Source organism: Callospermophilus lateralis, chromosome 13 (assembly GCF_048772815.1).
Source record: "Callospermophilus lateralis isolate mCalLat2 chromosome 13, mCalLat2.hap1, whole genome shotgun sequence".
In the NCBI taxonomy this organism is placed as follows: domain Eukaryota; kingdom Metazoa; phylum Chordata; class Mammalia; order Rodentia; family Sciuridae; genus Callospermophilus; species Callospermophilus lateralis.
The window spans coordinates 78,341,863-78,365,410 of NC_135317.1; the positions used below are offsets into that span (position 1 = coordinate 78,341,863).

Genomic DNA, 23,548 nt, shown 5'->3' on the forward strand with positions numbered 1-23,548 from the left:
CAGATGTTAAATATCATAAGGGGCATTCCAATAGCACCGGTCTGAGTGTGTAGGGGGCAGGGCTATTGCCCTCTCAGCTCTCACATTAATACCTTACGATCATCCTTGACTCCCGCCCTGTCTCTCTCTCATCTTCTATACCCTTTTAATTAGGAAATCCTACCAGCTCTTCCTTCAAAGCCCAATCCCTTCCCATTTTCAATTGCCACCATGCTGGTCTCCCGCCAGAATCTCTTGCCTGAGGTACTGCAGGTGTCTTCTGTGTCTCCCGGCCCCACCCTGCTCTCCTGTTCTCTACACAGTGGCCAGAAGATCTTTTTTAAGACCCAAGGCAGTACATGCCATTTATCTGCTCAGAATCCTCTGGCTTTTGCTTGGAGTGAAACTGAGCACAAAAACCTTATTATGATGGCCTCTAATGTCCCTTATGAGCCACCACACTCTTTCCCTGCTCTTCCCCATGTTCACCAAATTCGAGCCGAGCCCAGCCAGCTTTCCTTCTGTTCTCTGAGTGTCTCAGACAGGCTTGGACTTCAGACTTCTGCACCAGCTTTGCCCTTTTCCTGGGGTAGGGCTCACTTCTTCACCTCCTGCAAGTCCCTGTACTGCTATTGCGTCAGGAGACACTGACCTAGCTGACTGCATTTAGAATGGCAACTTCTCTGCCGCAGCACTCCCAACGCCCCCTTACCCTGCTAAATTTTTTCCATCCCAGTCTTCTCACCTATTGTGGGTATGATTAATTCACTGAGTGTTTACCTGTCCCCCTGTACAAGGGTAGGATTTTGCTTTTGATCTTCTGGCCCATAGCCTGCCTGGCACAATGTACACATACAAATTTGTCAGATGAACTGAATGAATGAGTAATGAATAAGATTGCTAACATTTAAATGACTACTATATTCTGGAAGCTTCACTAGGCTCATCTGTGTCTTTCCATGAAAACATCACAATCCCAAGAGGCAGCTACTATGAACCCATTTTATATATAAATAAAGCAGGCCTAGAGAGGTTATGGGACTCCTTGAATTATTAAGTGGCACTCTATACCCCCATAGGAGGCAGCTGGATGTTAACCTGTATCCAGAGGGGTAAGATGTCACCAACTAGCCCCACTTTGTTGGGGCTTGCCAGGTTTTAGCACTGAAGTTTCTGCCTCCTGGGAATGCTCTTTGGTCCCAGCGAACAGGCCACCCTACTTCCTACACTGGGGGGAGCAGGCTGACGCGCTGCTTTCTTCTCCACCTCTGAGCAAGCTGGTGTGGCTCCCATGGTCTACAATTGGGATAGTTAGTCCTCCATTTCCTGTCATCAGGGTGATAATATCCGGCCCATCCGAGTCTAACCTATAAACTCTGTGCTCAAAGAAGGCTCCTTAGGGCCTTTTTTGGATCCAGGCAATGAAGAAGGACAATGGAAGCCATACAAGGTCAGGCCTGCTCTTCCCTGGACACCCTCAAATAACATACTTGCTTCTTTTTTGCCATTTTACACTCATTTCTCTGTTCCACTTGGAAATCACCAAGATCTCGTATAATAGCTACTTTAAGAAGTCAAGTGGCTGTCCTAGTTCCCAGCATGCTGTGCAGCAGGGCAGGGCAGGGCAGCTTGGGGCTGTAAGCAGTCATAGCCTTGGGAATCCTCTCTGACATGTGGCGCTGCTCGGGGAAAGCCATGTGGGGCCGGGAGCTCAGCCAATCCCCAATTTTGGGCTTTCCATTCCAATTCTTTCAGCCCCAGAGAGGCTTTCAGGCCCTGATCTCAGCAGTTTAATTCTGCACAAATACTTGTCCAGCCCAGAAAAAATGTTTTGGGCCCTGATCTCTGCAGTGGCTTCTCAAATATTCACACAGCCTCCTGGAAAGGGGAAGGAAGACTTGGCAGGGAGTGGATGCTGGAAACACAGGAAAGGGTTTCCCCAAGAAATTCATCAGGAAAATGAGAGGAAACTTTGTTCTTAAGCACATAAGAGAGAAAGCCCCACCCAACTGGGGAGTGCCTTTGGCTCTGAGAACCAGACTGTGCACATGAGTTGGGAGAGGCAAAGAGAATGTTAGGCCGTGAAGTCATCACCCCCACCCCAGGCTGGAAGTTGCTAGGCCCCTGCCCAAACTGGTCGGGATGAGCCAGCAGCAGGGGAACATTTGCATCTGCTGTGAGTCTGTGCTGGGCCCAGGGTCAGGGAAGATACGGGGAGCCCAGCCCAGGGAAGGGTTCGGGTGAGCTTCCCTTAGACACCAAGGACTTTGGAGGCAGAGTACCCTTTATCAGAACCGGCTCAGCCCCAGAAAGGGTGGGGCTAGGTCAGACATCATAAGGGACTTCCCAGCTGTCTGAGTTATGATACCTTGCCAAAGGAGGCAGCAGAAGCCTCTCCCACACAGATAGTACAAAGATGTGGTTCGTGTGCAGGCAGTGCTCTTTAGTACAGATATCAGCATACCTTTCAAGGGCTGGGGAGGTAGCTCATTAGTAGGCAGCTTGCCTGGTATGTGTGAGGCTCTGGGTTTCATCCCCAGCATGAGTGAGAGGGAAACCTTTCAAGTCCTACTTTAAAACCCTGGACTAAGGGGAAGGGAGGCTTGGGATCAGAAGGCCTGCAGGATGGTGCCAGCTCCTGCTGCAAATCCAAACCACTCCTCCAAGGGTTGCGGGGTACTTTCCCTACTGAGCATCTCCAGCTCAACACACCCATGTAGCACACTGGCACATTCTCTATCTGCTAAACTCTCGGCCCTTCAGATAAAGCAGTCGACTCAAGGTCAGAGCAGAGGATAATGGACTAGAAAACAATGCTCTATCCTTTCCTCATTCCGGTCCCAAAGCCTGGCCTGCCTGGCTGTATAGGAGCTCTTCTTCAGGGCAAGACTCCCTTCACCCAACAGCTCTAGCCTTTTTTGAACAAACAAACAAACAAACAAACAAAACCCTCCAGCTCTGGCACAGGGAAGAGAGAGCTCCCTAAGTGCTGTTGCCAGCCCTCTGCTCTGTCACCTTCTCCTGTACTGCATGCATGTGCTTCCTGCCATCCAGTATCACATTCCCAGTCCTCACACCTCGGAGCTAAATAAAAAGAGTGAAAAGCTCATTTTTAAGAGTAGACGTAATATCTGTCTCAGCCAAAGAGGGAATGCCATCTCTCTCCCACCCCAGGGATGGTTCAAGGCAACAAGAAAGTTAAAAAAAAAATCAAACCAGGGCTGGGATATATAGCTCACTAGTAAGGTGCTTGCCTAGCAGGTGTAGGCCCTGGATTTGATCCTCGGTACTGCAAAATAGATAAATAAATAAAAATGAAATGAAATCAAGCCAAACTCAAAAAATTTGCAGGAGCTGCTGCTGAGCTGCTGAAGGATGTAGCATCAAGGTTTCTGGGCCTGGTCGGGGGAGAAGGCAGGGCAGAAGACTTGGCCACACTGTCCCACGTGGATGCCCCTGCCTGGAAGCATTGTGCCAGCTAAGCCAGAAGCCCAGCTCTGGCAAGGGGCTGGGTGGTGAAGAATTCATGGAGCTCAGGGTTGGGCTGGGGAGAAATGGCCCAGTAGCTGCCCCGACCTCATTCAGTCCTAGGCACTTAAATCAGACAGGGAATTCCCAGAGTGCACTAGGGAATTCCCTGTGGGGAGGAGGGACAGAAGGAGGGCACTTCTCTCTTTTGTCTTCCCCATTCATCTACCATTTGGCTGATGATGTCACTTCCCCAAGTCATACAAAAATCTTTTTGAGCCAGGTGACACATGTCTATAATCCTAGCACTTGGAAGACTAAGGCAGGAGGATGGCAAGTTCAAGGCCAGCCTAGGTAACTTAGTAAAACCCTGTCTCACATGAAAAATAAAAATAAAACAAAAATCTGCACCATGTAGAGCCAGAGGAATGAGAAGTTGTGCTCCATTTTGTACATTGTATCAAAATGCATGCTACCATCACATAAAACTAATTAGAACAATTTTTTTAGTTTTTTTACAACAAATTTTAAAAATTAAAACAATTAAAATAAAAAATAAAAATCTTTCTGACCCCTTCATCAAGAACTAAGAATTTCTTAATGAAGCTATTGGCCTTGCCTCTACTATTTAACACGACAATGGAGATGGCCCCTTCTGAGCTGTTGGAGCTGGCTGCCCACCTCCACCTCTTCCCCGCCCTCCAAGATATTCTCATGGTGAGACTTTCTCACATCTTAAAACTAGTGCTAACATATGTGCCCAAAGTGTAGCGGACAGAGTGGTCCACAGAATGCCATCTCTACAGTCACGCCCAGGTGAGTTGCTATTAAGAGGTTTGGCACCTTTAGGACAAGCAGGGAAGAATTCAAGGAGATGGCTACCATGCAGAGGGCATGAAGGTAGATGACTGCCACACTGCCAACTTCTTAGTGATGAGCTTTAAAGAAAGGGAAGAAAATCAAAGAAAACGTTCCTCCTCCCCCCATCTCTTCCATTCTACATTCACTTACTTGGCGCTCACTTCTCCCAGCACTAATGGTCCCTTAAAGCAGTAGTCTCTGAATGGGGGCACACATGCATCTGTTGGAGTGTGGGGGAAATATCAGAGCTTTTCAGAGTCAGAAGTACTACTAATAATACAGACATATTGTAGGTGAATGTTTATTGTGTCTAATTTTTTCCCTATTATGCTGACAACATTATTAGAAACTTCAGGGGTGGGATGTAGTTCAGTGGTAGAGCACTTGCCTAACACACAGGAGATTCTACATTTCACTCCTAGTACCACCAAAAGAAGAAAAAGAAAGGAAGAAAAAGAAATTCAGTCTGCCATGCTGAAGAAGAACCCAGTCTGAATATGTCCCAAGTAGTGGCAGCACAGACAGTTCTTAGTAAAACATGCCACAGCCCTCTAAAGGCATAGTAATAGGAATACAGTAAAGTCCCAGAGATCTTAAGGTGGAAGGAGATATTTTAGTTATTCTAAACCTGAAGTTAATGAACAAAATTCATAATTTGGCTGTCTTTAAAACAGATTCTCTCCTCTTCTGCCATCTACTCCCCAAAGAATCTCAGGTCCCCAAAGTATCCCAGAAGATACTCAGTAATTATGAAAGGCAACGATGCATCATGAGCCAAGAACATTCAGGAATTTGTACAATTACCATAGAGCATGGCCACGCTGGAGTTTCCCTAGGAAACTCCTAGATGATACAGGGGTTTTATCTTTAGCTTCTAAAGCCCTTTCCTCTCTGCAAAGTCCCTTTGGTGTAGTTTTTCATACTGTGTTCCCATAACACCCTATTCTTCCCCAATGTAGCACTAAGCTGATATTTCTGGAATTGCTCTCATTTGTGTGCAACTTCTCTAAGCTCTGTGGAAGGAGAGACTATACTTGTCATGATCACCATTGTGCCCCAGCACCAAGTGGGCATTAAATACTTATTGTACGTTCTTGAAAGGGGATCAGAGGACTGTTATCAAACTTCAGAGAACAGACGTTAGAAGGGTATGAAGGGAACGCAAAATAGAAAGTCCTACCAATATTCTTTTGTTTCATCTTATATTTCTTTTTTTTGGAACTGGGGATCGAACCCTGAGGATATGAGGCAAATGCTTTGCCCTTGAGCTACATCTTACTCCTCTACCAGTATTCTACATCCAAATTCAACAGAAATTGAATCGTCTTTAGCCTTATGAAAGAAGCCCCACCATTAGTGATCTACTCTATTTACTTCTTATTCAAGACTGCCCTTCTCTGCTCTTTCTGTTCTAGGCCCAGACCCTCCCCATAACTGCTGGCCTTGCTCCTCTTCAGAAAATAACATTCTTCCTCCTAAATCAGGTAGCAAAGCTGAGGACCAACATGGTAAAGTTTTAAGGGGAAGAAAGAACATGTCCCTGGAGACCATGTAGAAGATAAGCACCTATCTTCTGGCCTAAGTCAACTGAACTGCTCAGATATTTGGGGCTTAGAGAGGCTGGGGTGGCAAAGGGGTGGGGAAAGATGAAGAGACAATAACAGGAAGGGGATGAATATTTGACTCTAAAGAAACAAGCAAACAGGTTTCTTTAAAATATATATATATATATATATATATATATATATATATATATATATTTTAGTTATATATGGACACCATATCTTTATTTTGTTTTATTTATTTTTATGTGGTGCTGAGGATTGAACCCAGTGCCTCACATGTAGGAGGCAAGCACTCTGCCACTGAACAGTATTCTATTGGAGTAAAATGCTCAGATATTTCCTCCTGATAAACCGAAGACAGCATAGCTTACTTAGGAGTTGAAGCCTAGGCCTATATCTTAGCTTTAATTTAAATATATCCATAAAGACTGAAATTTCAGTTGGGATCAGTCAGGCACACTAGTAATCTCACTCAGGAGAATGAGATAGGAGGCTTGTAAGATTAAGGCCAGCCTTGACAACTTAGCTAGACCCTCCACAACTTAGTGAGACCCTGTCTCAAAATTAAAAAATAAAAAAGGCCTGGGGTTGTTGCTCAGTGGTAACACACCCCTGGGTTAGGTCCCCAGCACCACCACCAACAACAATAAAAGACTGAAATCTTTGGTCATTTAGATTTAGGCTTATGTCTTCTGTCAAGTCTCCTCCATTTCTTCTTGCTTCCCTAAAATTTCTCCTTTCTGCTCACACTTTCAGCCTTGCTTCTGGTTACTGTTGAAGTCTGAGATGGCTGAGCACCTCCATGTCTTCCTGAGTCTACTCAACTCTAGGCCACTGGGGAAATGCCTACTCCAACTAGCCAATGCATAGTACTAACATGAGCATCTGGTCACCATTGCACACTTTACCAATCATTAAAATGCAAAACAAAATTTAAAATTTTGCATGCTTTTGAGAGTCTCTGTGTTGCTGTTTTAGCATGAGAGGGCAGAACATTAATAGACTATGAGCTGAGAATGTAAACTGTTCCATCACCTTCTACCTGGCAGTAAGAACTTTAGCCAGGAGAGAGCATATTAAAATTAAGTCCCACCTGCCTTTAGAATTGGGTAAACAAAGCCTAATAAAACCATGTTAGTAACAAAAAAGTTAGAAATTTCAAGTTTTATAGGGCCTCTTAGTAGCTATAGTAAAAAAAAATACAAAAAAGATAACTGTCAGTCTATATTAAATATGCAATCATTCCACAAAAAATAAAAGGGCCATACTCTATGAACCAATCCGCCTCAGCCTCCGGAGCTGCTGGGATTGCAGGTATGTGCCACGCACCCAGGCCCCCCCGCCCATTGGAGCCCCCAGCTCCAATCATTCCAGATTTACTTTACATTGGTTTCCAACCAGAATTCAAGCACAGGTAATCTCTTTTTTCCTATTATTAGTCTATAGGATCTCCCACAGGTAACAAAATTATGCTAGGCTGTCACACCTGGGTGTGGTCTTCTGTGAATAAGCTGGCTTTGAATAGCATCAGATGAAGGGGGACGCGTACCCAGATACTGATATTCTTTTCTCTGCCTGCTCAACTAAATAGCTCAATATCACTGTTGCCTGGGTAGAGATTCCGGTGCCTTAGCTGTTCTGTGTCCTTTGTTCCTAATCCTTTGTCTCCCATCCCAGGGGGTCACTGTTGAAATTAGGAGCTAAAAAATTACTAATGGAAAGGTTGTTCCCAATACCCTGCCTTCTTAGCGGCAGAATAAACCCTATGGTAAATCTTACATGAAAACAAATCAGGACACATATTTGTGATCTAAGGAAGCAGGAGCAAGGCAGTGGACAACTGTGTCAGTGGTAGGAGACCTGAGAAGTTGGCACCACTTGAGACTATAGCGAGAGAGGCACCATCCACCAGAAGGGGTGGCTTTTAGCTATAGGACTGAAATGGGAACTGGTGAGGAATCCAAAAGCATTAACTATGTTTATAACACTCGATATCCAGTGCTGCGAGAAAAGTACAACATGTTGGCCTTTGGGATGGAAGCTTTCTGAGAACTAGATAGTAAATAGTTGCAGCTCTAGGAAAGGATTTGGAAAAGTGGAAAATTGGAGAAAAGTCTGAGTCCTGCTATTAGGAGCTCCCCAGGTTGCAGCTTATTTGGACCCTAAGTTCCATTTGGTAAGAGAAACAACTGACCAGAACAGCCTACTAAAGGGAAAAAGAAAGATCCTGCTTAAATTCTGATGGGTGTTTGTAAAAACACTGCCTAATCTCAGTGAGAACATAATTAGGTACAGACTTTCATTAAGGTCAATACTGCGCAAAAGTTACCAAATAAAGAAATTCAGCTGACAAGAGCCCGGCAGTGCCCAAAGGGCAGTCATTAGATACCAGCAAAAAGGCGGAGACTGAGCCACATGAAAGCCGCCTTCACCAGGTGTCTTTCTGTGATCCTAAAGTGAGTGGAGGAAATAGAAAGAAGTTGCAGTTACACATGTAGTAACCTCATCAGCTATGATAATTGCACTTCAGAGGTACTCATATTCTAGCAAATACCTCCAGACACATGGCTCTATTTTTAATCTGAGACAACTAATTTATTGAACACCTATTATAAATTTGGACTTATACATACATTATATTATTTAATCCCCAAAACTCGGTGGGGCTAGGTATTATCTGTTTGATTCGGGGAGGCTGAGTAAACTGTTCTGTGCTATTCAAATGGTAGAACTAATACTTGAACTCAAGAGATAGGAAACTGAATTCTAAAAGTAAGAGAACACACAGGGAAGCACTCTTAGTTTACAAAGAAAACAAGAGATGGGCAATATGCACATATCTAAGTAAAAATCTCTGCCTCTTTTTTATCACAAAGTCTAGAGTCACGATGGGGGTGTAGCTGAGTGGTACAGCACTTGCTTAGCATGCACAAGGAGAATCTGGAGTCCATTCCCAGACTGAGCTTGCATGCACGCATGCGTGCACGCACACTCACCCATGCACCCACTCCCCCACACACAGAGTCTAGACTCCAAGTGACTAACTTACAATACAATGATGGCTAGGAGTCAAAATCTCTTCTTCAAATTCATCAGAAATACGATGTGACCTCTGAGGAGAGCTCAGAAATAGGAGACCACAAGAGGCTGAAGGCCTCTAAAGGGTAGGATCTTTGCTCCAGCTCATGTTCCTCAATCATGGACTGCCTGACACACAGGGCCCACAAAGAATTTGCTACAAAGATGCTGCAACCCAGCCAAAGTGAGAAAGCAAGTTCCCTTTTGTTCTTTACATTTTGATGAGGCAAAATTTCATAACACCATGGTGCACTAGGCACTTGGGCAGAGCTGGGCATGCATGAAGCTACATTTTTTTCATTCTCTTTTAAGAATAAAGAAGAATTATATTATTAGTGTATCAAGCAGGGTTGGAAAAAATCATTTATAATTCCCTGACAGAAAAGAGTGGGTGATTCAAAGATATGGATACCTTTAATATGCCATCCCATTTCTGTCTACAACAAAGTGCTCAAATGTGTAGATGGACTATTCGCTTTTTTTATGCCCTTTCCCCATTACAATTGAAGATCAGTGGAGGAAGGATTATCTTGGAACTCTTTCAAAATCAGACTGATATAGAATAAAGGACTAGATGATTATTAGCTGATAAAATCATTTATACCATAAACATTTATAAGATAAATATCCTCCTTTCTGTATACTGATACAGAAAAATGAGGAAAGAATGTTTTCAGAGAATGCCACAGTCCCTAAATATCATTTTTGGGGAAAAAAAATAATGGCTCTTCATGGCCTCACCTCCTTTTAGAGCTTCAGATGCCACACTTTTCCCACCAGACAAAAATATACCAATGGGGTCTCCAGAAATGTACCTTCCCTAGAAGCTGGAAAACAATATTGTGAGACATTAGCTACTTTCTCCAATTCCACCACCCCTGAAATGGCCTTTACCTTCCACAGGGGAGGTTTTCAGTCTATTGCAGATATTCTGTACACCTCCATAGTGGACATTGATCTCGTTCAGTCCATCAGTGGAACGCAGCTCCATGAGCTTCCTCAGTTCCATTAATGTGCAGCCAAAGTCCCCTTCATGACTTTCGGCTATTGAGTTGGACGGCAAGTTATGTTCTAATGGGTTCGTCATTTTGCTTGCGGTTACCAGCCTTTCAACCAGAGAAGATGAGGAGTTTCCCTTCAACCAATCAGTGCCTCCTGCCTTCTTGTCCCCACTTCTTCCTGCTTCTTGCTTCTCTGGGGGCCCAGTGAGAATAGAGATTGACTATATCTTGTGCAGTAAGCTTCAGGGTAGCAACCCCAAACCTAGATCCTTTCTTTTGTATGAAGCCTGGCAGTGAAAGGAGGAAGAGGATGGGGGAACTGAGTAGAAGGCGGACCTTGTGTCACGATGATTGGTGTCCCCTGGGTGGTGATGGAAGTGGTTGTCCAGAGTAGGTAAGGTTCCTAGTTTAGACTGACTTGCCCAGATGAAGGTGTAAACAGGATATACATGTTACCATGGAGGCAACCTTAGCAACAACCAGCAACTTCGATGGTAGAGTGTCAGCAGGAGGAGGAAGAAGAGGGCTCCCTGGATACCGATGACAGCTGGATCTCTGGAATAGAGGCAAGATAGACAAAAAAGAAACAATTAGAACAGCCAAGAGGATCCAGTATCTGCGAGGGCAGACTGTACCCACTCTAGCACAGGGTTTAGGTGACAGTGAACGTCTGAGCTGAACTGATAGCTGAAGCCTGAACAGACGGAACTGCTTCAGGGGAGGCCCTGTTTCCTGGAAGGGCCCAGCAGCTTGTAAGCTTGTAGAGAAGTTATGTCAGATACACCCCAGCCTGTAGGTCTCAGTCTCCTAAGCCAAGCCATACAAACTCTACAAGTTTAAAGACTTGGAAATAAAAGGTTATGACCTCTAATGACTCTAATGCTTTCCCTATTTGAGGGACCCACTACAGGATTCTTTAGAAACTTAAGAGGTGAGAAGAGGTCAGAAAAAGGAGATCAGACCCAAGTGGTCTGGAGGGTGGCTTGCCGGTCTGCTACCCTCTGCCACACTCCATGCCCTTCCCCACTCCCAAGGCAGACATTTACCAACCAGGAAGACAACTTGATAGAAGATACCCAAATCCTTTAAGAAACCTTTCAATACTCGGTCTTCAGCTTTATGGAAATTAGGCAGCCGATGGCAGTTGTTAATAAGTCAGGCATCAAGTTTGGTTCTTGGGGCTAAGCCTCATCTCTCCTCCAAGAGGCTTTTGTGGGGAAGGAGAGAGTAACACTGGCAGTTTTCAAACAGGGTAGATTTTTTTTTTTTTTAATAAAGGGGACAGAAGAACCTCTGAGAAGGAAAGATAGTAAGTTTGAAGGCTGTGAATGTAGGGTTTCTCCAGTGTGGGAGGGATAAGACAGCTATCAGCTCTGCTAGAGCATGGGGCCCCAGCAAGGTCACTGGGAGGGACAAGCTCACCTGCATGTGACTGAGCGCCAGAGGGCCTCAAGTCAGCACAGTAAATATATCTGAGGAAGGCGGCATTTCCCCACCAGGAAGACAAGTGTTACCCCTCACCCAACTGACTAAGGTGTGGGGAGAAAGTATGTGCAAGTGAGGGTACTGAAGGCTGAAGGTAGGAAGAAGTTTGACCTGAGCCCTGTGCTCAGCTTCAGGCAGGGGCTGGCTACGTGCCATGCTGAAGCCATTGCCTCACATCAGCCATTCAAACATGGAGGCTCTCAGGGTCTCTTCCTGAATGCAGCACCAGAATATGTGAAGCCTGGTCCTGATTTAAAAGTCTCCACCGACTCGAATTTAGTTGCCAAGAGGTAGTGAGGATTTCTGTTCAGCCTATCTTATAAACAGATGACACCCTCACTACTACAAGTCGAAAGAAGAAGCATAAGAACAATCCGATAAGCATTTGATTCTTTTATAAATTACTTTCTTCAAAATCACATGTGGCAGGGCTGCAGTTGTGGCTCAGTGGTAGAGCATTTGCCTGGCATGTGTGAGGCCCTGGGTTCCCTCCTTAGCATTGCATATAAATAGATAAATGAAATAAAAGATCCATTTACAACTAAAAAATATTTTTTTAAAAAATCACATGTGGGGCTGGGGATGTGGCTCAAGCGGTAGCGCGCTTGCCTGGCGTGCGTGCGGCCCGGGTTCGATCCTCAGCACCACATACAAACAAAGATGTTGTGCCTGCCGAAAAACTAAAAAATAAATATTAAAAAAAATTCTCTCTCACTCTCTCTCTCTCTCTCTCCACTCTCTCTAAAAAAAAAAAATAAAAAATAAAAAATCACATGTGGCCAAAATCCCTGTTGATTCCAACCAATGCTGTTCCCCACAGGTTCCTCTGGGATGGAGGTTATTGCCCCCACCCCTGCAAGATGCCCCTGTAACCCCTCCTAGCATTGATTTTAAGACTGCTCTGCTTTACAAAGAGTTAAGCAAGCAGTTGTCTGTTTGTTTTAATATCACACTCTCTTTTCTTTTTAAATGTCATCAGGGCATCCTGGGGAACAAGGTCTGAAAAAAATCTGAGGCAGCAGGTCAACTACCCTTTATTCAGGCTGCATCAGGCAGACAGTACTCCCTCCTCATCCAAAGCCTAGTGGAAAGAAGGGTGAATACAGTATAGTAAGTCACTTTGAGAGAGACTGGGTGGGGAGAGGCCACATTCACATACCTTTAATGCAGTAGGCTGTTATAATTGTTCTATTTTATTATTGTTGTTAATTTTTTATTGTGTCTAATTTATAAAGATACATGTTTATGAAAAAAAAAACATGTTATATATAGGGTCCTTTACTCTCTGTAGTTTCAGGCCTCCATTGAGTATCTGAGAATATAGTCCCTGCCAATAAGGGAGGTTGTACCACAGGGATTGCTCTTCCCATTTAGTTTTTCCTCCAAGGCTGGAAGGAGTAGGAGGGGCTTGTGCAGCCAGAAACCCATCTTGAACCTTAACCAGAACTCCTTAATCTTTCCAGAGGAAGTCGGGTACAATGCTGATAGAAAAACTGGGAAACAAAAGATTTTTACCTCCACCTGCTACTGCATTTGCTTCATGAAGACAGACACTTCTACTGTCTTGTTCACTGCGTTGTCCCTAGTTCCTGGGAGAGAACCCGCACAGAGTGGGCATTCAGTTCACATTTTGTTGCTGTTGCTGGATGACCAGTAGCAGATTCAGAACTAGATTTACCATCTTCTCCTCAGTCATCCTCTGGGCAAATCACTTAGCCTTCTTAAGACTAGTTCCTCCTATTTTTAATTGAAAGGAGAATCAGTCCTACCTCTTCACATCATCTTAAAAAAGTAATAAATGGGATTATTGATCAAAAATTAGTGCTTCAAAATCTTGGAAAGATGCCCAGTGTCCAGTATAGAGCACTCAAGTGATGGGAGAAAGTTTAATTTGACGTGAATGAACTTCTGTTATATTAGAAAGCAGAAGGGCAATCAGATCCATGTGGCCTGTCATCTGTTCTTGCCAGGAACCCCCCTCCCACACTCAAAAGAATGGAAAATTCCAAGGCAGACTCTTTAACAATAGCCATTAGCTGGGTTATAACCATTAGCACATGTGTCCTGAGTCTCTGGAAAATAAGAAGGGTGAATTCCTTACTTTGAACCTCTCCTCAGGATACCAAAGGGGAGAGATTTTTCTACTCACACAGGCCACCAATGGAAAAGGGCACGTAAGTTTAGAATACACCGGGCTAAAGAACACATGTGAGGTAGGCACAGTGGTGCCTGCCTGTAATCTGACGGACTCTGAAGGTTCAGGCAGGAGGATGGTAAGTTGGAGGCCAGCCCAGGCAAGTTAGCAAGACCCTGTCTCAAAATAAAAACTAAAAAGCTCACTGGTAGAGTGCCCCTGAGTTCAAGTCCCAGTATTAAAAACCAAAACAAAACAAAACTGTAGAAAATAACAAGGCGGTTTGTATGCTCCAGGTTGATCTAGAGACACCAACAGTAGATCAAATATCCAGATGTGGGCACAAAGTGTGTGGTTGGGCCCCCAGGTTTGAGGTGGGAGCTCTATAGAAGTTCTGTTGTAATTAGGCAACACGTCAGGGTGGCCATGCTTCTCTGTGAGCTCTCTAGAAAATGAGCTCTTTGCAACTGCTGAGCTTGCCTGGCCCCTAACCTTATTAGGCAACTGCCAAAGAATAATCTGGCAGTGCTCACGCCACTTCAGCCTGGGAGTCACTACCTCTGGTCAGGTCAGGATTAGTCATTTGCCTTGGGGGCATTTTGGGTAAGGTATGTCCTCATTCCCCAATTCTGGCATTTTGCAAACCTAGGGGATGACAGGATACTCTCTCCTGTGCGAACTCTCTCAGGCCCTTTAAAATGCAGGCATCTCTAGGGACAGGGAATACTAGTTCCATCTTCAGGAAAGATTCACCTTTTCTTTAACTCTGTCCCTTTCAGAGTTCACTATATCATATCCCAGGGCACAGGGCAAAAAAGGCCCCCTCTGGCCTCCATACCCACAGAGCTTCACAGGACCTCACACTTCCTGACAAGCCAACCTGCGGAGGCTCACTAGCAAGTTCTGGAAACAAGGAGCTGCCAGAGACAGCAATCTGCTTCCCTAAAGCCCCCAACCATCCACAACAGCCAAACACTCTAATTTCCTCCAATTTGGTCCAGAGAATCCCTCAGTCTTAGAAGCTTTCCCAGGGTGCTAAAGAAGAGATACATTCCCCGCCTATGAGGGGAAGGAGGTAGCCCTGTGTGGGTTAGAGAGTACACTGTGAGGGAGGATAGAAGGAGCCCACCCCTGAGCCTCCCTCCCAGAAGGGAGGTGAATCTGGTGAGGCGCAGGAAGCTAAGCCTGGTGGGAGAGAGAAGCGGTGGGCCAGGCCTTCAGGCTGGTGCAGTGCAGACACAACTGGCCTCCAGTTGACTCTGGCCTCCGGCTGTGAGGGAGGGGCCTGCGCTGCTCAGTGGGGCAGACTGGTGTGCCCGCCCTGCCCTGCCCTGTCCTCTTCTCTGGACCCAGAGCCTCTGCTCAGGGAGAGTTGGTAGCATTTGGAGCACACCTGGCAAAGTGTCAGCATCTGCCAGGCAGGACATGAGGAGTGAAGGAGGGAGGCCCTGAGGGGAGGAAGCAGGCTGGTCCCACCTGAGGACCTGATCCACGGAAGCTGCTCTGGGGCAGCGTCTGCAGTCTTCCTGTCCCAGAGTCTCCCTCATCCCAGGGGAGGTAGGAACAGGGTGGTGGTGGGGAGAGGTGGGAAGGGAGGGGACAAATATTTCTTGAGCACTTACAATGTGCCAGGTGCCACAGGATACATTGTATGTAAAATCAGTGAGAAGTTAAACGTGTATTAATATAAGCATTTTTAAAAAATATTTTTTTATTGTAGATGGACATAATATCTTTATTTTTATTTGTGTATTTTTATGTGGTGCTGAGGATTGAACCCAGGGCCTCACAATGCGAGGCAAACACTCTACCATTAAGCTACAACCCCAGCCCCAATATAAGCATTTTATAGTAATTTTTTTTATAAGTAACTTATTTTAATTTTTTTTCCTCTTTTAAAAATTGGTACATTACAATTACACATAATGCTGGGAAAAGTGCCTGATATGTAGAGGTTGGTCTGTACACAGTAGCTATTATCATTTTACATATTCTATGTCACTGAATCCTCACTGATAATCCTATAAAAAGGATGGGCTTTCCTTCATTGCAGGGATATATAGATTCAGAGAGCCAGACTTTGCACCCTGGTCTGAATCCAAAGTCACCCTGCCTCAAGTACAAGACAGACGCTCTAAGAAAATGTTGGAGAAAAAAAGCTATGCATTTACTTCCTAAACCTTGATGAGAAGACCCATCAGTCCCTTGTTCAGGACCACTAAAAGGTTCTGAAATAGATTAGGAAACACCTACCTCTTATGGGCAGGTATACAGATAGACCCACAGCTTATCAGGGACAGACACACTCCCAGATACTCCTCCCTCATCCTTTGCTCACCAGGACCCTGAACCAGAATGCACTGGGATCTAGACTGGCACAGCTCCATGGATACATGATTCCCACCTGGGAAGAGCCCAGGGGTGGGGCTGGGGACTTCCTCCATATTATCATGTCACGTTCTTTTTTTTTAATATTTATTTTTTAGTTTTGTTGGACACAATTCCTTTATTTCACTTATTATTTTTATGTGGTTATGAGGATCGAACCAGGGTCCCTCACGTTCCAGGTGAGTGCTCTACTGCTGAGCCACAACCCAGCCCTCATGTCACGCTCTTGATCCTGTGATTCCTTATGATCTGGAAGAAGCACAGAGAGATCCAGCTCAGGGATAATTCCTGAGCATCACCTGGAGTTTTTTAAACTTTTATCCTTCTCTCAGGCTCTCCTCTGCTTCCAAAAGGGAGGTTCCCTGCCAGGAAAACTGGTGAGATGGCAGCAGCCTAAACACCCCAGGCCAGCCCTTTCCTCTGAAGCTAGGAAGCCCACCCAGAGGCTGTTCCGTGCCCCTCCTCATTACAGGCCCTTTATTTCCATGACTCAGATTCCAGCCCACCCTGGTCAGTGCCTGTCACACAGGTCTGGCTGCCACCCTCACTATGGCCCTCACCTCTTTCTTCCCTGCCTGTGCCCGCCCTGCCCTAATTTCTGCTCTAATGCCTGTTGCTTTGCAGAACTGACCAGACAGAGCACATGCCCTCCTTTGGAGGCATGGAAAGAAGGTCAGAAGCAGAGTGTGCTGGCTCATGATCAGGTGGTGGGTGGCACGACTTATCATCAGCATCCAAAAGCCACACCCATGCCAGGAAGCCAAGTGAGGGCTGAGGCCCCAGGACCAGGCCTCTGCACTGACCACAGGATGGCACTCTGTGGCCTGGCCCAGGAACTTGATGTCAACACCCAGCTAGCCCCTAGAACCAAGCCTTCTGGTGGATGCTCCCTTCCCTAGAACACTGCTTCCCGGTTAGGAGGCGTGTGCACTAGGCTGCCCTACACCGTCTTCCTCTCCCCAAGTCTACTCTGAAAGCATCTTCTTCAATTGGGCTGTAGACATGCAGCCCTAGAATCAAAGTAACTGTTGGGAGAAAATGAGTCAATCTTTGACCTCCAAGATCTCAGGAATCCAGAATCCATCCCGCCTTCCCAGAGAACCCACATATTTCTTAGTTAAACTCAGTTTATCCATCCGTGGATCCGGTCATCTACTGCTAAGTGCATCTCCCAAAGGATTTCTCCTCTAGGCCCTGAAGGCAGCCTGTGTAAGGATGTTCACTCATTCATTATCTGTGAAGGCAGACTTGGAAGCAACTTGAGATCCATTCTCCCAGTGATGGACAGGTAAGACATACTAGGTAATATGGAGCATTATCCAACAAGTAGGAACACAGATTAGATGTACACATGAAAATACTGCTGATCTTAAAACACAGTGATTAGTGGAAGGAAAAAGATTTCACAGTTTTACAAAAATTTAAAACACATGCATCTAAAGCAGTACTATACATTTTAAGGGTCGAATTTAAACAAAAAGAAAGTTTAGCACATTAGAATGCTGTTCATGGGCAGAGAAGAAATAGGATATGGAAAAAGAGTGAGCAAGAGAGGGGTCACACCTAGATGGACCTCTGAAAATAGTGGGCCATGACTGACTCAGGCCTTTGCACTTGAGGTCCAAAACTATAAAAATAAAATACACCACGATGCGAAGGCCTCTCAGTCTTGGAGTGGCTGCATTGTCTAGGATATGACAACATTGTCTGTGACGATGTTGGCAAAACTTATTAATTCTGGCCAGATGCAAGGAGAAGATAGTTCATAGACATGACAAGGTTTTCCTAAACAGTGATACTGAGAGCTGACCCATAGTTGGTGGTCTGATTCTGATCACATGGCCTTCTCATCTCCAGCCCTGGTCAGAGACCCCAGGATGCACCCAGATGAAGACAGGAAGCTCCAGAGTGTAGGCAGGGAAACAGTGGGTGGGAGGAAGCAGGAAGGTGCCTGAGAGGTCAGTGTCACCCCTAGCTCCATTCTAAAACAGCATCAATTTTATCAAGATGAGAAAGGGAGCCTTAGGTTGTAGTTCAGGGATAGAGCACTTGCCTAGCACGTGTGAGGCCTTGGGTTTGATCCCCAGGACTGAGGAAGAAAGAAAAAGAAAAGAAAAGAAAAAGAAATGGCAGTCGCTTGGGCCCAGAGCCATGGTGAAGATACTGTCTTTCAAATAATCTGGGTCACATCGGCCCAGGTCACTTCTGTGTCCTCCTGTGGCTTAGTGTGTGTGGGTGTGATCACAGCAAGCTCAAGCTCCAAAAAACGTAGAAGATGAAAGCAACGCTGACCACATCCTTCTGCTGGTTTAAAGAGGACCAAAGTGGGTTTCAAGTGGGGGTGACATTGCCATCCAGAAGGGCTACTGTTTAATACAGGGGAGCGGGCAACAGCCCCCACCCCTCTCACTGGATGGTGGGAAATTCCCAGGATCGGCATTTGCCAGAGTATCTGCTTCTCCCCTCTAAGAACCGGGACGGGAAGCCACTAGGCCACAGACAGACACCAGACCTGGGCAGGGATGCGAGTATTCAGCATGTCTTCTCTCTCGGACAACATCGATTGCCTTTCTTGGGGCTGCTGTGGCTTTTCCACTTTTTGGTTCCAAGGGAACAAAGGGGCTTTTTAGCAGCTGGATTGGATCCGGGGTTATTTTTAGAAACAAATTTCAGCAGAATCATGTCATGCTCATGGAGAGGGAGAGGAGGGTCAATCTCCCTTGGCTCCAGGGGGCAGGACCTGGCTGCTCCCAGACCTCAGGCTCTGGGGGAGTCCCCAAAGGCAAAGGGAAAGCTGCCTGGCCTCAGACTGAGGAGGACACATCTCTCCTACCCAAAGGGCAAGCTGTGGACAGTTCTTCTGTTCCCAGGGGCTTAACAGGAGAGGAAGCAACACAACTTTCCCACTTTCCCGAGCTCAACCCAGCACTCCTCAGGGTATCACACAGTGGCCCTCATGCCTGCCAACACTCCCTTTAACCCTCACCACTCCAGGACAGTCTCAACTCACAGGGCCCAGAGAGCTCTCCCCACTCCTTTGATGATTTCAGCGTTTTCTTAGTCCAGCTATTTCCTGAAAGTCACAGGCAAATGAGCAAGTAAAACGACAGCATGTGTTAAGAAAGAGAGCTTGGGCACTCCCTAATAACCTGTTGTCTCTCTGCCCCACTTCACTCTTCCTTGTCACATGTGACGTAGACTGGAGCCTCTAAGCCTGGGCTCAGGGCTTTAGAGGGTGGGCTGATCTGATCACTTTGGAGCATGGACTGGGCCCTGTGCTGGCTTATGCAAGGCTTTGGAGAAGGAGTGGTCTGGTGAAAACCTATTGCTGGTCCTTCCGGTTTCTGGTTGAGGAGGGTTGGGGCAGGGCCTGGGGATGCACATTTCTACCTAGTTCCTTACCACGGTGAGCCGATGCCACTGGTCTGGGGCCCACACTTTGAGAACAGAATACTGCAGAGGTTCTGAATCATTTCCACCATCTATGAATTTCCAACCTCATAGAATCTCCAAGACCACCAGCTCACATTGCTCTGAGAATCCAAATTAGGGGTCAGAGCACTACCCTCACTCCCAGCTGACAGGAGAAGGTGTAGGAAGGCCTTGTCACTTCTGTCCTCTTCTCTTCTCCTGCAGTCCTGGGATGGGACTGACCTCTGTTTCCTAAACCCCAGGGCCGCTTAGACTCGGGAGAACCTTGAGCTTCTCAAGGAAAGCCCACCTCCTTTTAGACCTTGAGAAAACCGACTCTAGAGGTTTTCTCACGAAAGCAGCGAAGCCCAGGTTTATTCAGAAACTTAAAACAAGGTCCCCTGTGAGGCTCAGAGGGCTGCCAGTTCCCTCCAGGTTCAGGTGGGAGCTCAGTGCATCCTCCTGCTGTTTCCTGTCTCCACAGGATGGGTGGAAACAACACCCAGGTGCAGGCCCAACAAAGAGCCCTGCTCACTTCCCTCCCCAGTGTCCCTGCCCCCGCCACATCTGGACTCCAGGCTGCCACTTCTCTGCCAACCCCAGGGGCCCAGCAGAAAGGCCAGGCCCACCGCCTCCACAACACCTCCCAGGGAGCCTGCCCACTGCTCCCAGGCCAAGCGGCCGCCCGGGCGGCGGGCAGAGCGCAGCAGCTGCTGTTTTCCAGGCCGGCTGACAGGCTGCTATAAACACTCGTCTTGGGTTGCTATGGCAAAGTGAGTGTGCAGCCTGGCTACGGCGCAGCTATTTATGTGCCTGTGATGGCAGAGAGGTCTGTTTTTATTATTTCACTTTTAAAGTTTTCCTTTCCCAGCCCCCTAAAACAGCTTTTAAAAAGGAGGGAGGGGGAGCCACCAGGACTTTCTCGGGACAGAAAAGAGTAGCCAGGAAACAGAGCTTATGTCTTGAGCCAGGAAGGGGAAGAAGAGGGGCGCGAGGGCGAGCTCCTTCAGAGAAGAGATCGGGTGGCCTCAAACATGGCTGGTGGCGTGGGAACTGAAGCCCTGCCTCTGCCCCTGGCTTGTCAAGGAGAAAGGCCCCAACCCAGGTTCTTGTCACCTTTCTCCCACTTCTAGGGCCCACAGGGATAATGCCCCCTTTGTCTTCTTCCTCCAGCCAGCAGCATACCTGGGGTCCCTCTGTCCCAGCCAGGGCCCCACCTCAGCTTGCAGATACTAAAGACCCCTCCAGGACTGTGGAAGAAGCTCAGGCTCCACACCCTCCACTCCCCACTCCCCTGGGCAGCAGTGTTACCAGCAGAGCCAGGTGCACCTCTGGAGGTTTGCAAGGAACAACCTCTAAGTGCCCCTGAAGGGACACATCCCTCCACTTGCACAGAGAACTTCCACCTCATTCTCATTCCTCAGGGAGCTTTGTGGTGAAGGGATATCCCTGATAACACATTTAAGATGGCAGCCAGGATGGTGAGGATCCATAGCAGCACCAAGGAGCGCATTTCAAGGTTCAGATGCTGAAAGATGATTCAAAGCAAGGCTGAATCCTCCTTAGACATGCATGTCTCCATGGCACCAGACACGTGGGAATGGCTTTTGGCAGAGGAGTTAGGGAGTGGTCAGAGATCAGTTGATCTCCATCACTGGATGGGACGCTATGGCCCTCGGCCTTGTCCACTCTCCCAACCCAAAACAAAACAACCAGTAAGAAAAACAGTCACAGGCAGCTCAAGAGGGGCAAGGGAATGGAAGCCACTAACATAGGTGTAACACACACATAACCAAGCTGAAAGTGTATCCTGACTTCGACAAATATGCTGTAGGTTGCTAAGGGCTTCATGGGGTATAAGAGTCACCTTTCCAGAAATAGCTGTTTAAAATTCAAAAGATGCTGCAGAATTTAATCATCCCTCTTTCCCCGCATTATTCTAGCTCCTTCCTGATTGGTATATATATTTTTTAGGAGAAAGAAACATCCCACTTCTGATGGGCATATTAACCAGATCAAAATAAAGTTAGGGTAGTGTTCAAAAAGAGCAGATCCCACAGAGTGTTCCAATTCCTCCATCTCATAACTGAAGTCCTCCAAGATGCCACCATGGCTTAGAAAGGATACAGAGAACAACCCGGGGGAGGAGAGAGGGCAGAAGAAGGGGAAGGATGCCGATGATTCCAGATGATTCCGGGGGGAAACACCCTTGTGCTGCCCCAGGAGAGGTCAGAGCCCTAACTGACAGCCCCAGTTACTGATAAAGTCTTGCTGGAAAAATCAGAACTTGGGGACAGATATCAGTCTTGGCAGCATCTTGAGGTCAAAAGAGCAGAGCAGGCATCATTTCGAAGCCTGTCAAACCAACTGTCATCAGCACCCCAGTTCCTGTAGGGCAGGGGAGGAGAAGGGAGGAGGCAAGTAAAGGATGCAGAGGGGACAGAGGGAAGATTGTCTTGGGCACTCGAGAGAAGGCTGGTAGAAAGACACCAACTACAAACTAATGTTCCAGATAATCAGTGCGTCTCTCCTAGGTCTAAGGGCTTCAACTCCAGCTGAGTTGAGGCTAATACTTGGAAATACATAGAAAAGCCAACAGAGATACAGACACATCTCAGAATCCCCAGGCAGACCAAGCTTCCCAAAATCATGAGCGATGAAGAACATCTATTCAAAAGAACTCAGATCCATGGTGACGGACACCAAGTCCATTGTTGCAGGAGACAAAAGGCAGGCCCAGGAGGTGACTCAGCCCCAGCTGGTCACTGTTGATGGAAGTCTCTCAGGGGAGAGAGAGTGGAGGGTACTGTGTATTTTTCTTCTGAATGAGCAGACAGGCTGAATCGCCTATGAAACCCAACCTCTGCCCAGGGCCTGGCTTACCATGTGGAATTAATGAATGAGCCATCCTCCTTGCTCCCAGGAAAGGAGAAGCATGGAAGTCCCAGAGAGGGACCCAGTCACCAGAAACAATCAGTTATAGTAAGTCCCAGGCACTGCGCCTTCAGCATTTCTCCTCCAAGCCCACCCTGAGCGAAAGAACTGGATGCCCCTCTGTCTTGTTCTCCAGCACAGAGTCCCAAGGTTTTGGTGTGGGTATGTGGGGGCAGTGGGTGGGGGTGTGAACGGTCACTGCTGGGATCCTTCACTCTCCCAGAGTGAAAGGGAGGGAAAACAGAACCCATTCCATTCCAAACTCCCCCACAACGATTTTTTTTTCTTTGTACAAAGGGATTGAACATGGGGGCACTTAACCACTGAGCCACATCCCCAACCCTTTTTATGTTTTATTTAGAGACAGGGTCTTGCTAAATTGCTGAGGCTGGCTTTGAACTTGCACTCCTCCTGAGCTGCTGGGATTACAGGTGTGCACTACCACACTGGGACCCAAACAACATTTTAAACAGCATCCTGAAACCTCCAAGGAAAACCTAGAGAACGGTGGGGTAGTGGTGGTAGGGAGGTTTGTAGGAAGTGGCAAAAAAAAGGAGGTTTTCCAGATTATTTTATTTCTGAAGCATGAAGTTGTCGGGAATCATGGGAGAAATACCACCCGTTCTACCTCCTCATTTTTCTCTCTCTATACCTCATTCTCAAGCCTCTGTCTTTATTCTTTCATACCTAGGTATACCCACAATCTATTATAACATTTCATTCACTCTCATTCTCTCTTTCCACATGTCCGGGGACAGTCTAATTGGATGGAGCCCCCCCCTCCCCCAATTACCTGGATAAGTTATAATTTCAATCATCCCTGTCTGAGTCCACCTTGGCTCAAATGGTGGAAGGAGCAGGATGTGCTGAGAAGCAAGTCAGGGACTTGTGAGATCACCAGAGCCAGCACCAACACAGGGCCAATTGTGTCACTGGAGGCATGGATGATGGTCCAGAGACACATAGGGCAGGACCCTTTGACCACACTGCATTCTCTGAAATCTCTCTGGAGCCTGATGGGCTAAGTCAAATATTTATGTAGCATCTAACTATGCTTGAAGCTGAATTAAAAAAAAAAAAAAAAAAAAAAAACCAACCAAGGATTTAGAAGAATTTCTAAGAGAGGAAAGGGGAGGAATATCAAAATATTCCTATGAATTAAAAACAAAAGTCAGGTTTCAGAATGCTCATCCAAGCTCCCAGTCTAACAAAATCAGAGGAGCAGTCTGATGGAGGAAGGGGCT

General features: G+C 46.5%; 1 protein-coding gene across 5 annotated transcripts in view; it reads right to left on the reverse strand.

Moving 5' to 3' along the window:
* The window catches only part of Atp2b4 (ATPase plasma membrane Ca2+ transporting 4), a 94,710-nt gene that overhangs the window by 39,136 nt on the left and 32,026 nt on the right, over positions 1 to 23,548 (reverse strand). For 4 of the 5 annotated variants that reach the window (XM_076831367.1, XM_076831371.1, XM_076831369.1 and 1 more), the window contains exon 2: positions 9,846 to 10,507. In XM_076831367.1, coding sequence (XP_076687482.1) covers positions 9,846 to 10,038 — 193 coding nt within the window. In that variant the 5' untranslated portion in view covers positions 10,039 to 10,507. Of the gene's footprint in view, positions 1 to 9,845; positions 10,508 to 12,952; positions 13,035 to 23,548 lie in introns of those variants that run through there. The other variant, XM_076831368.1, reaches the window with a different exon arrangement.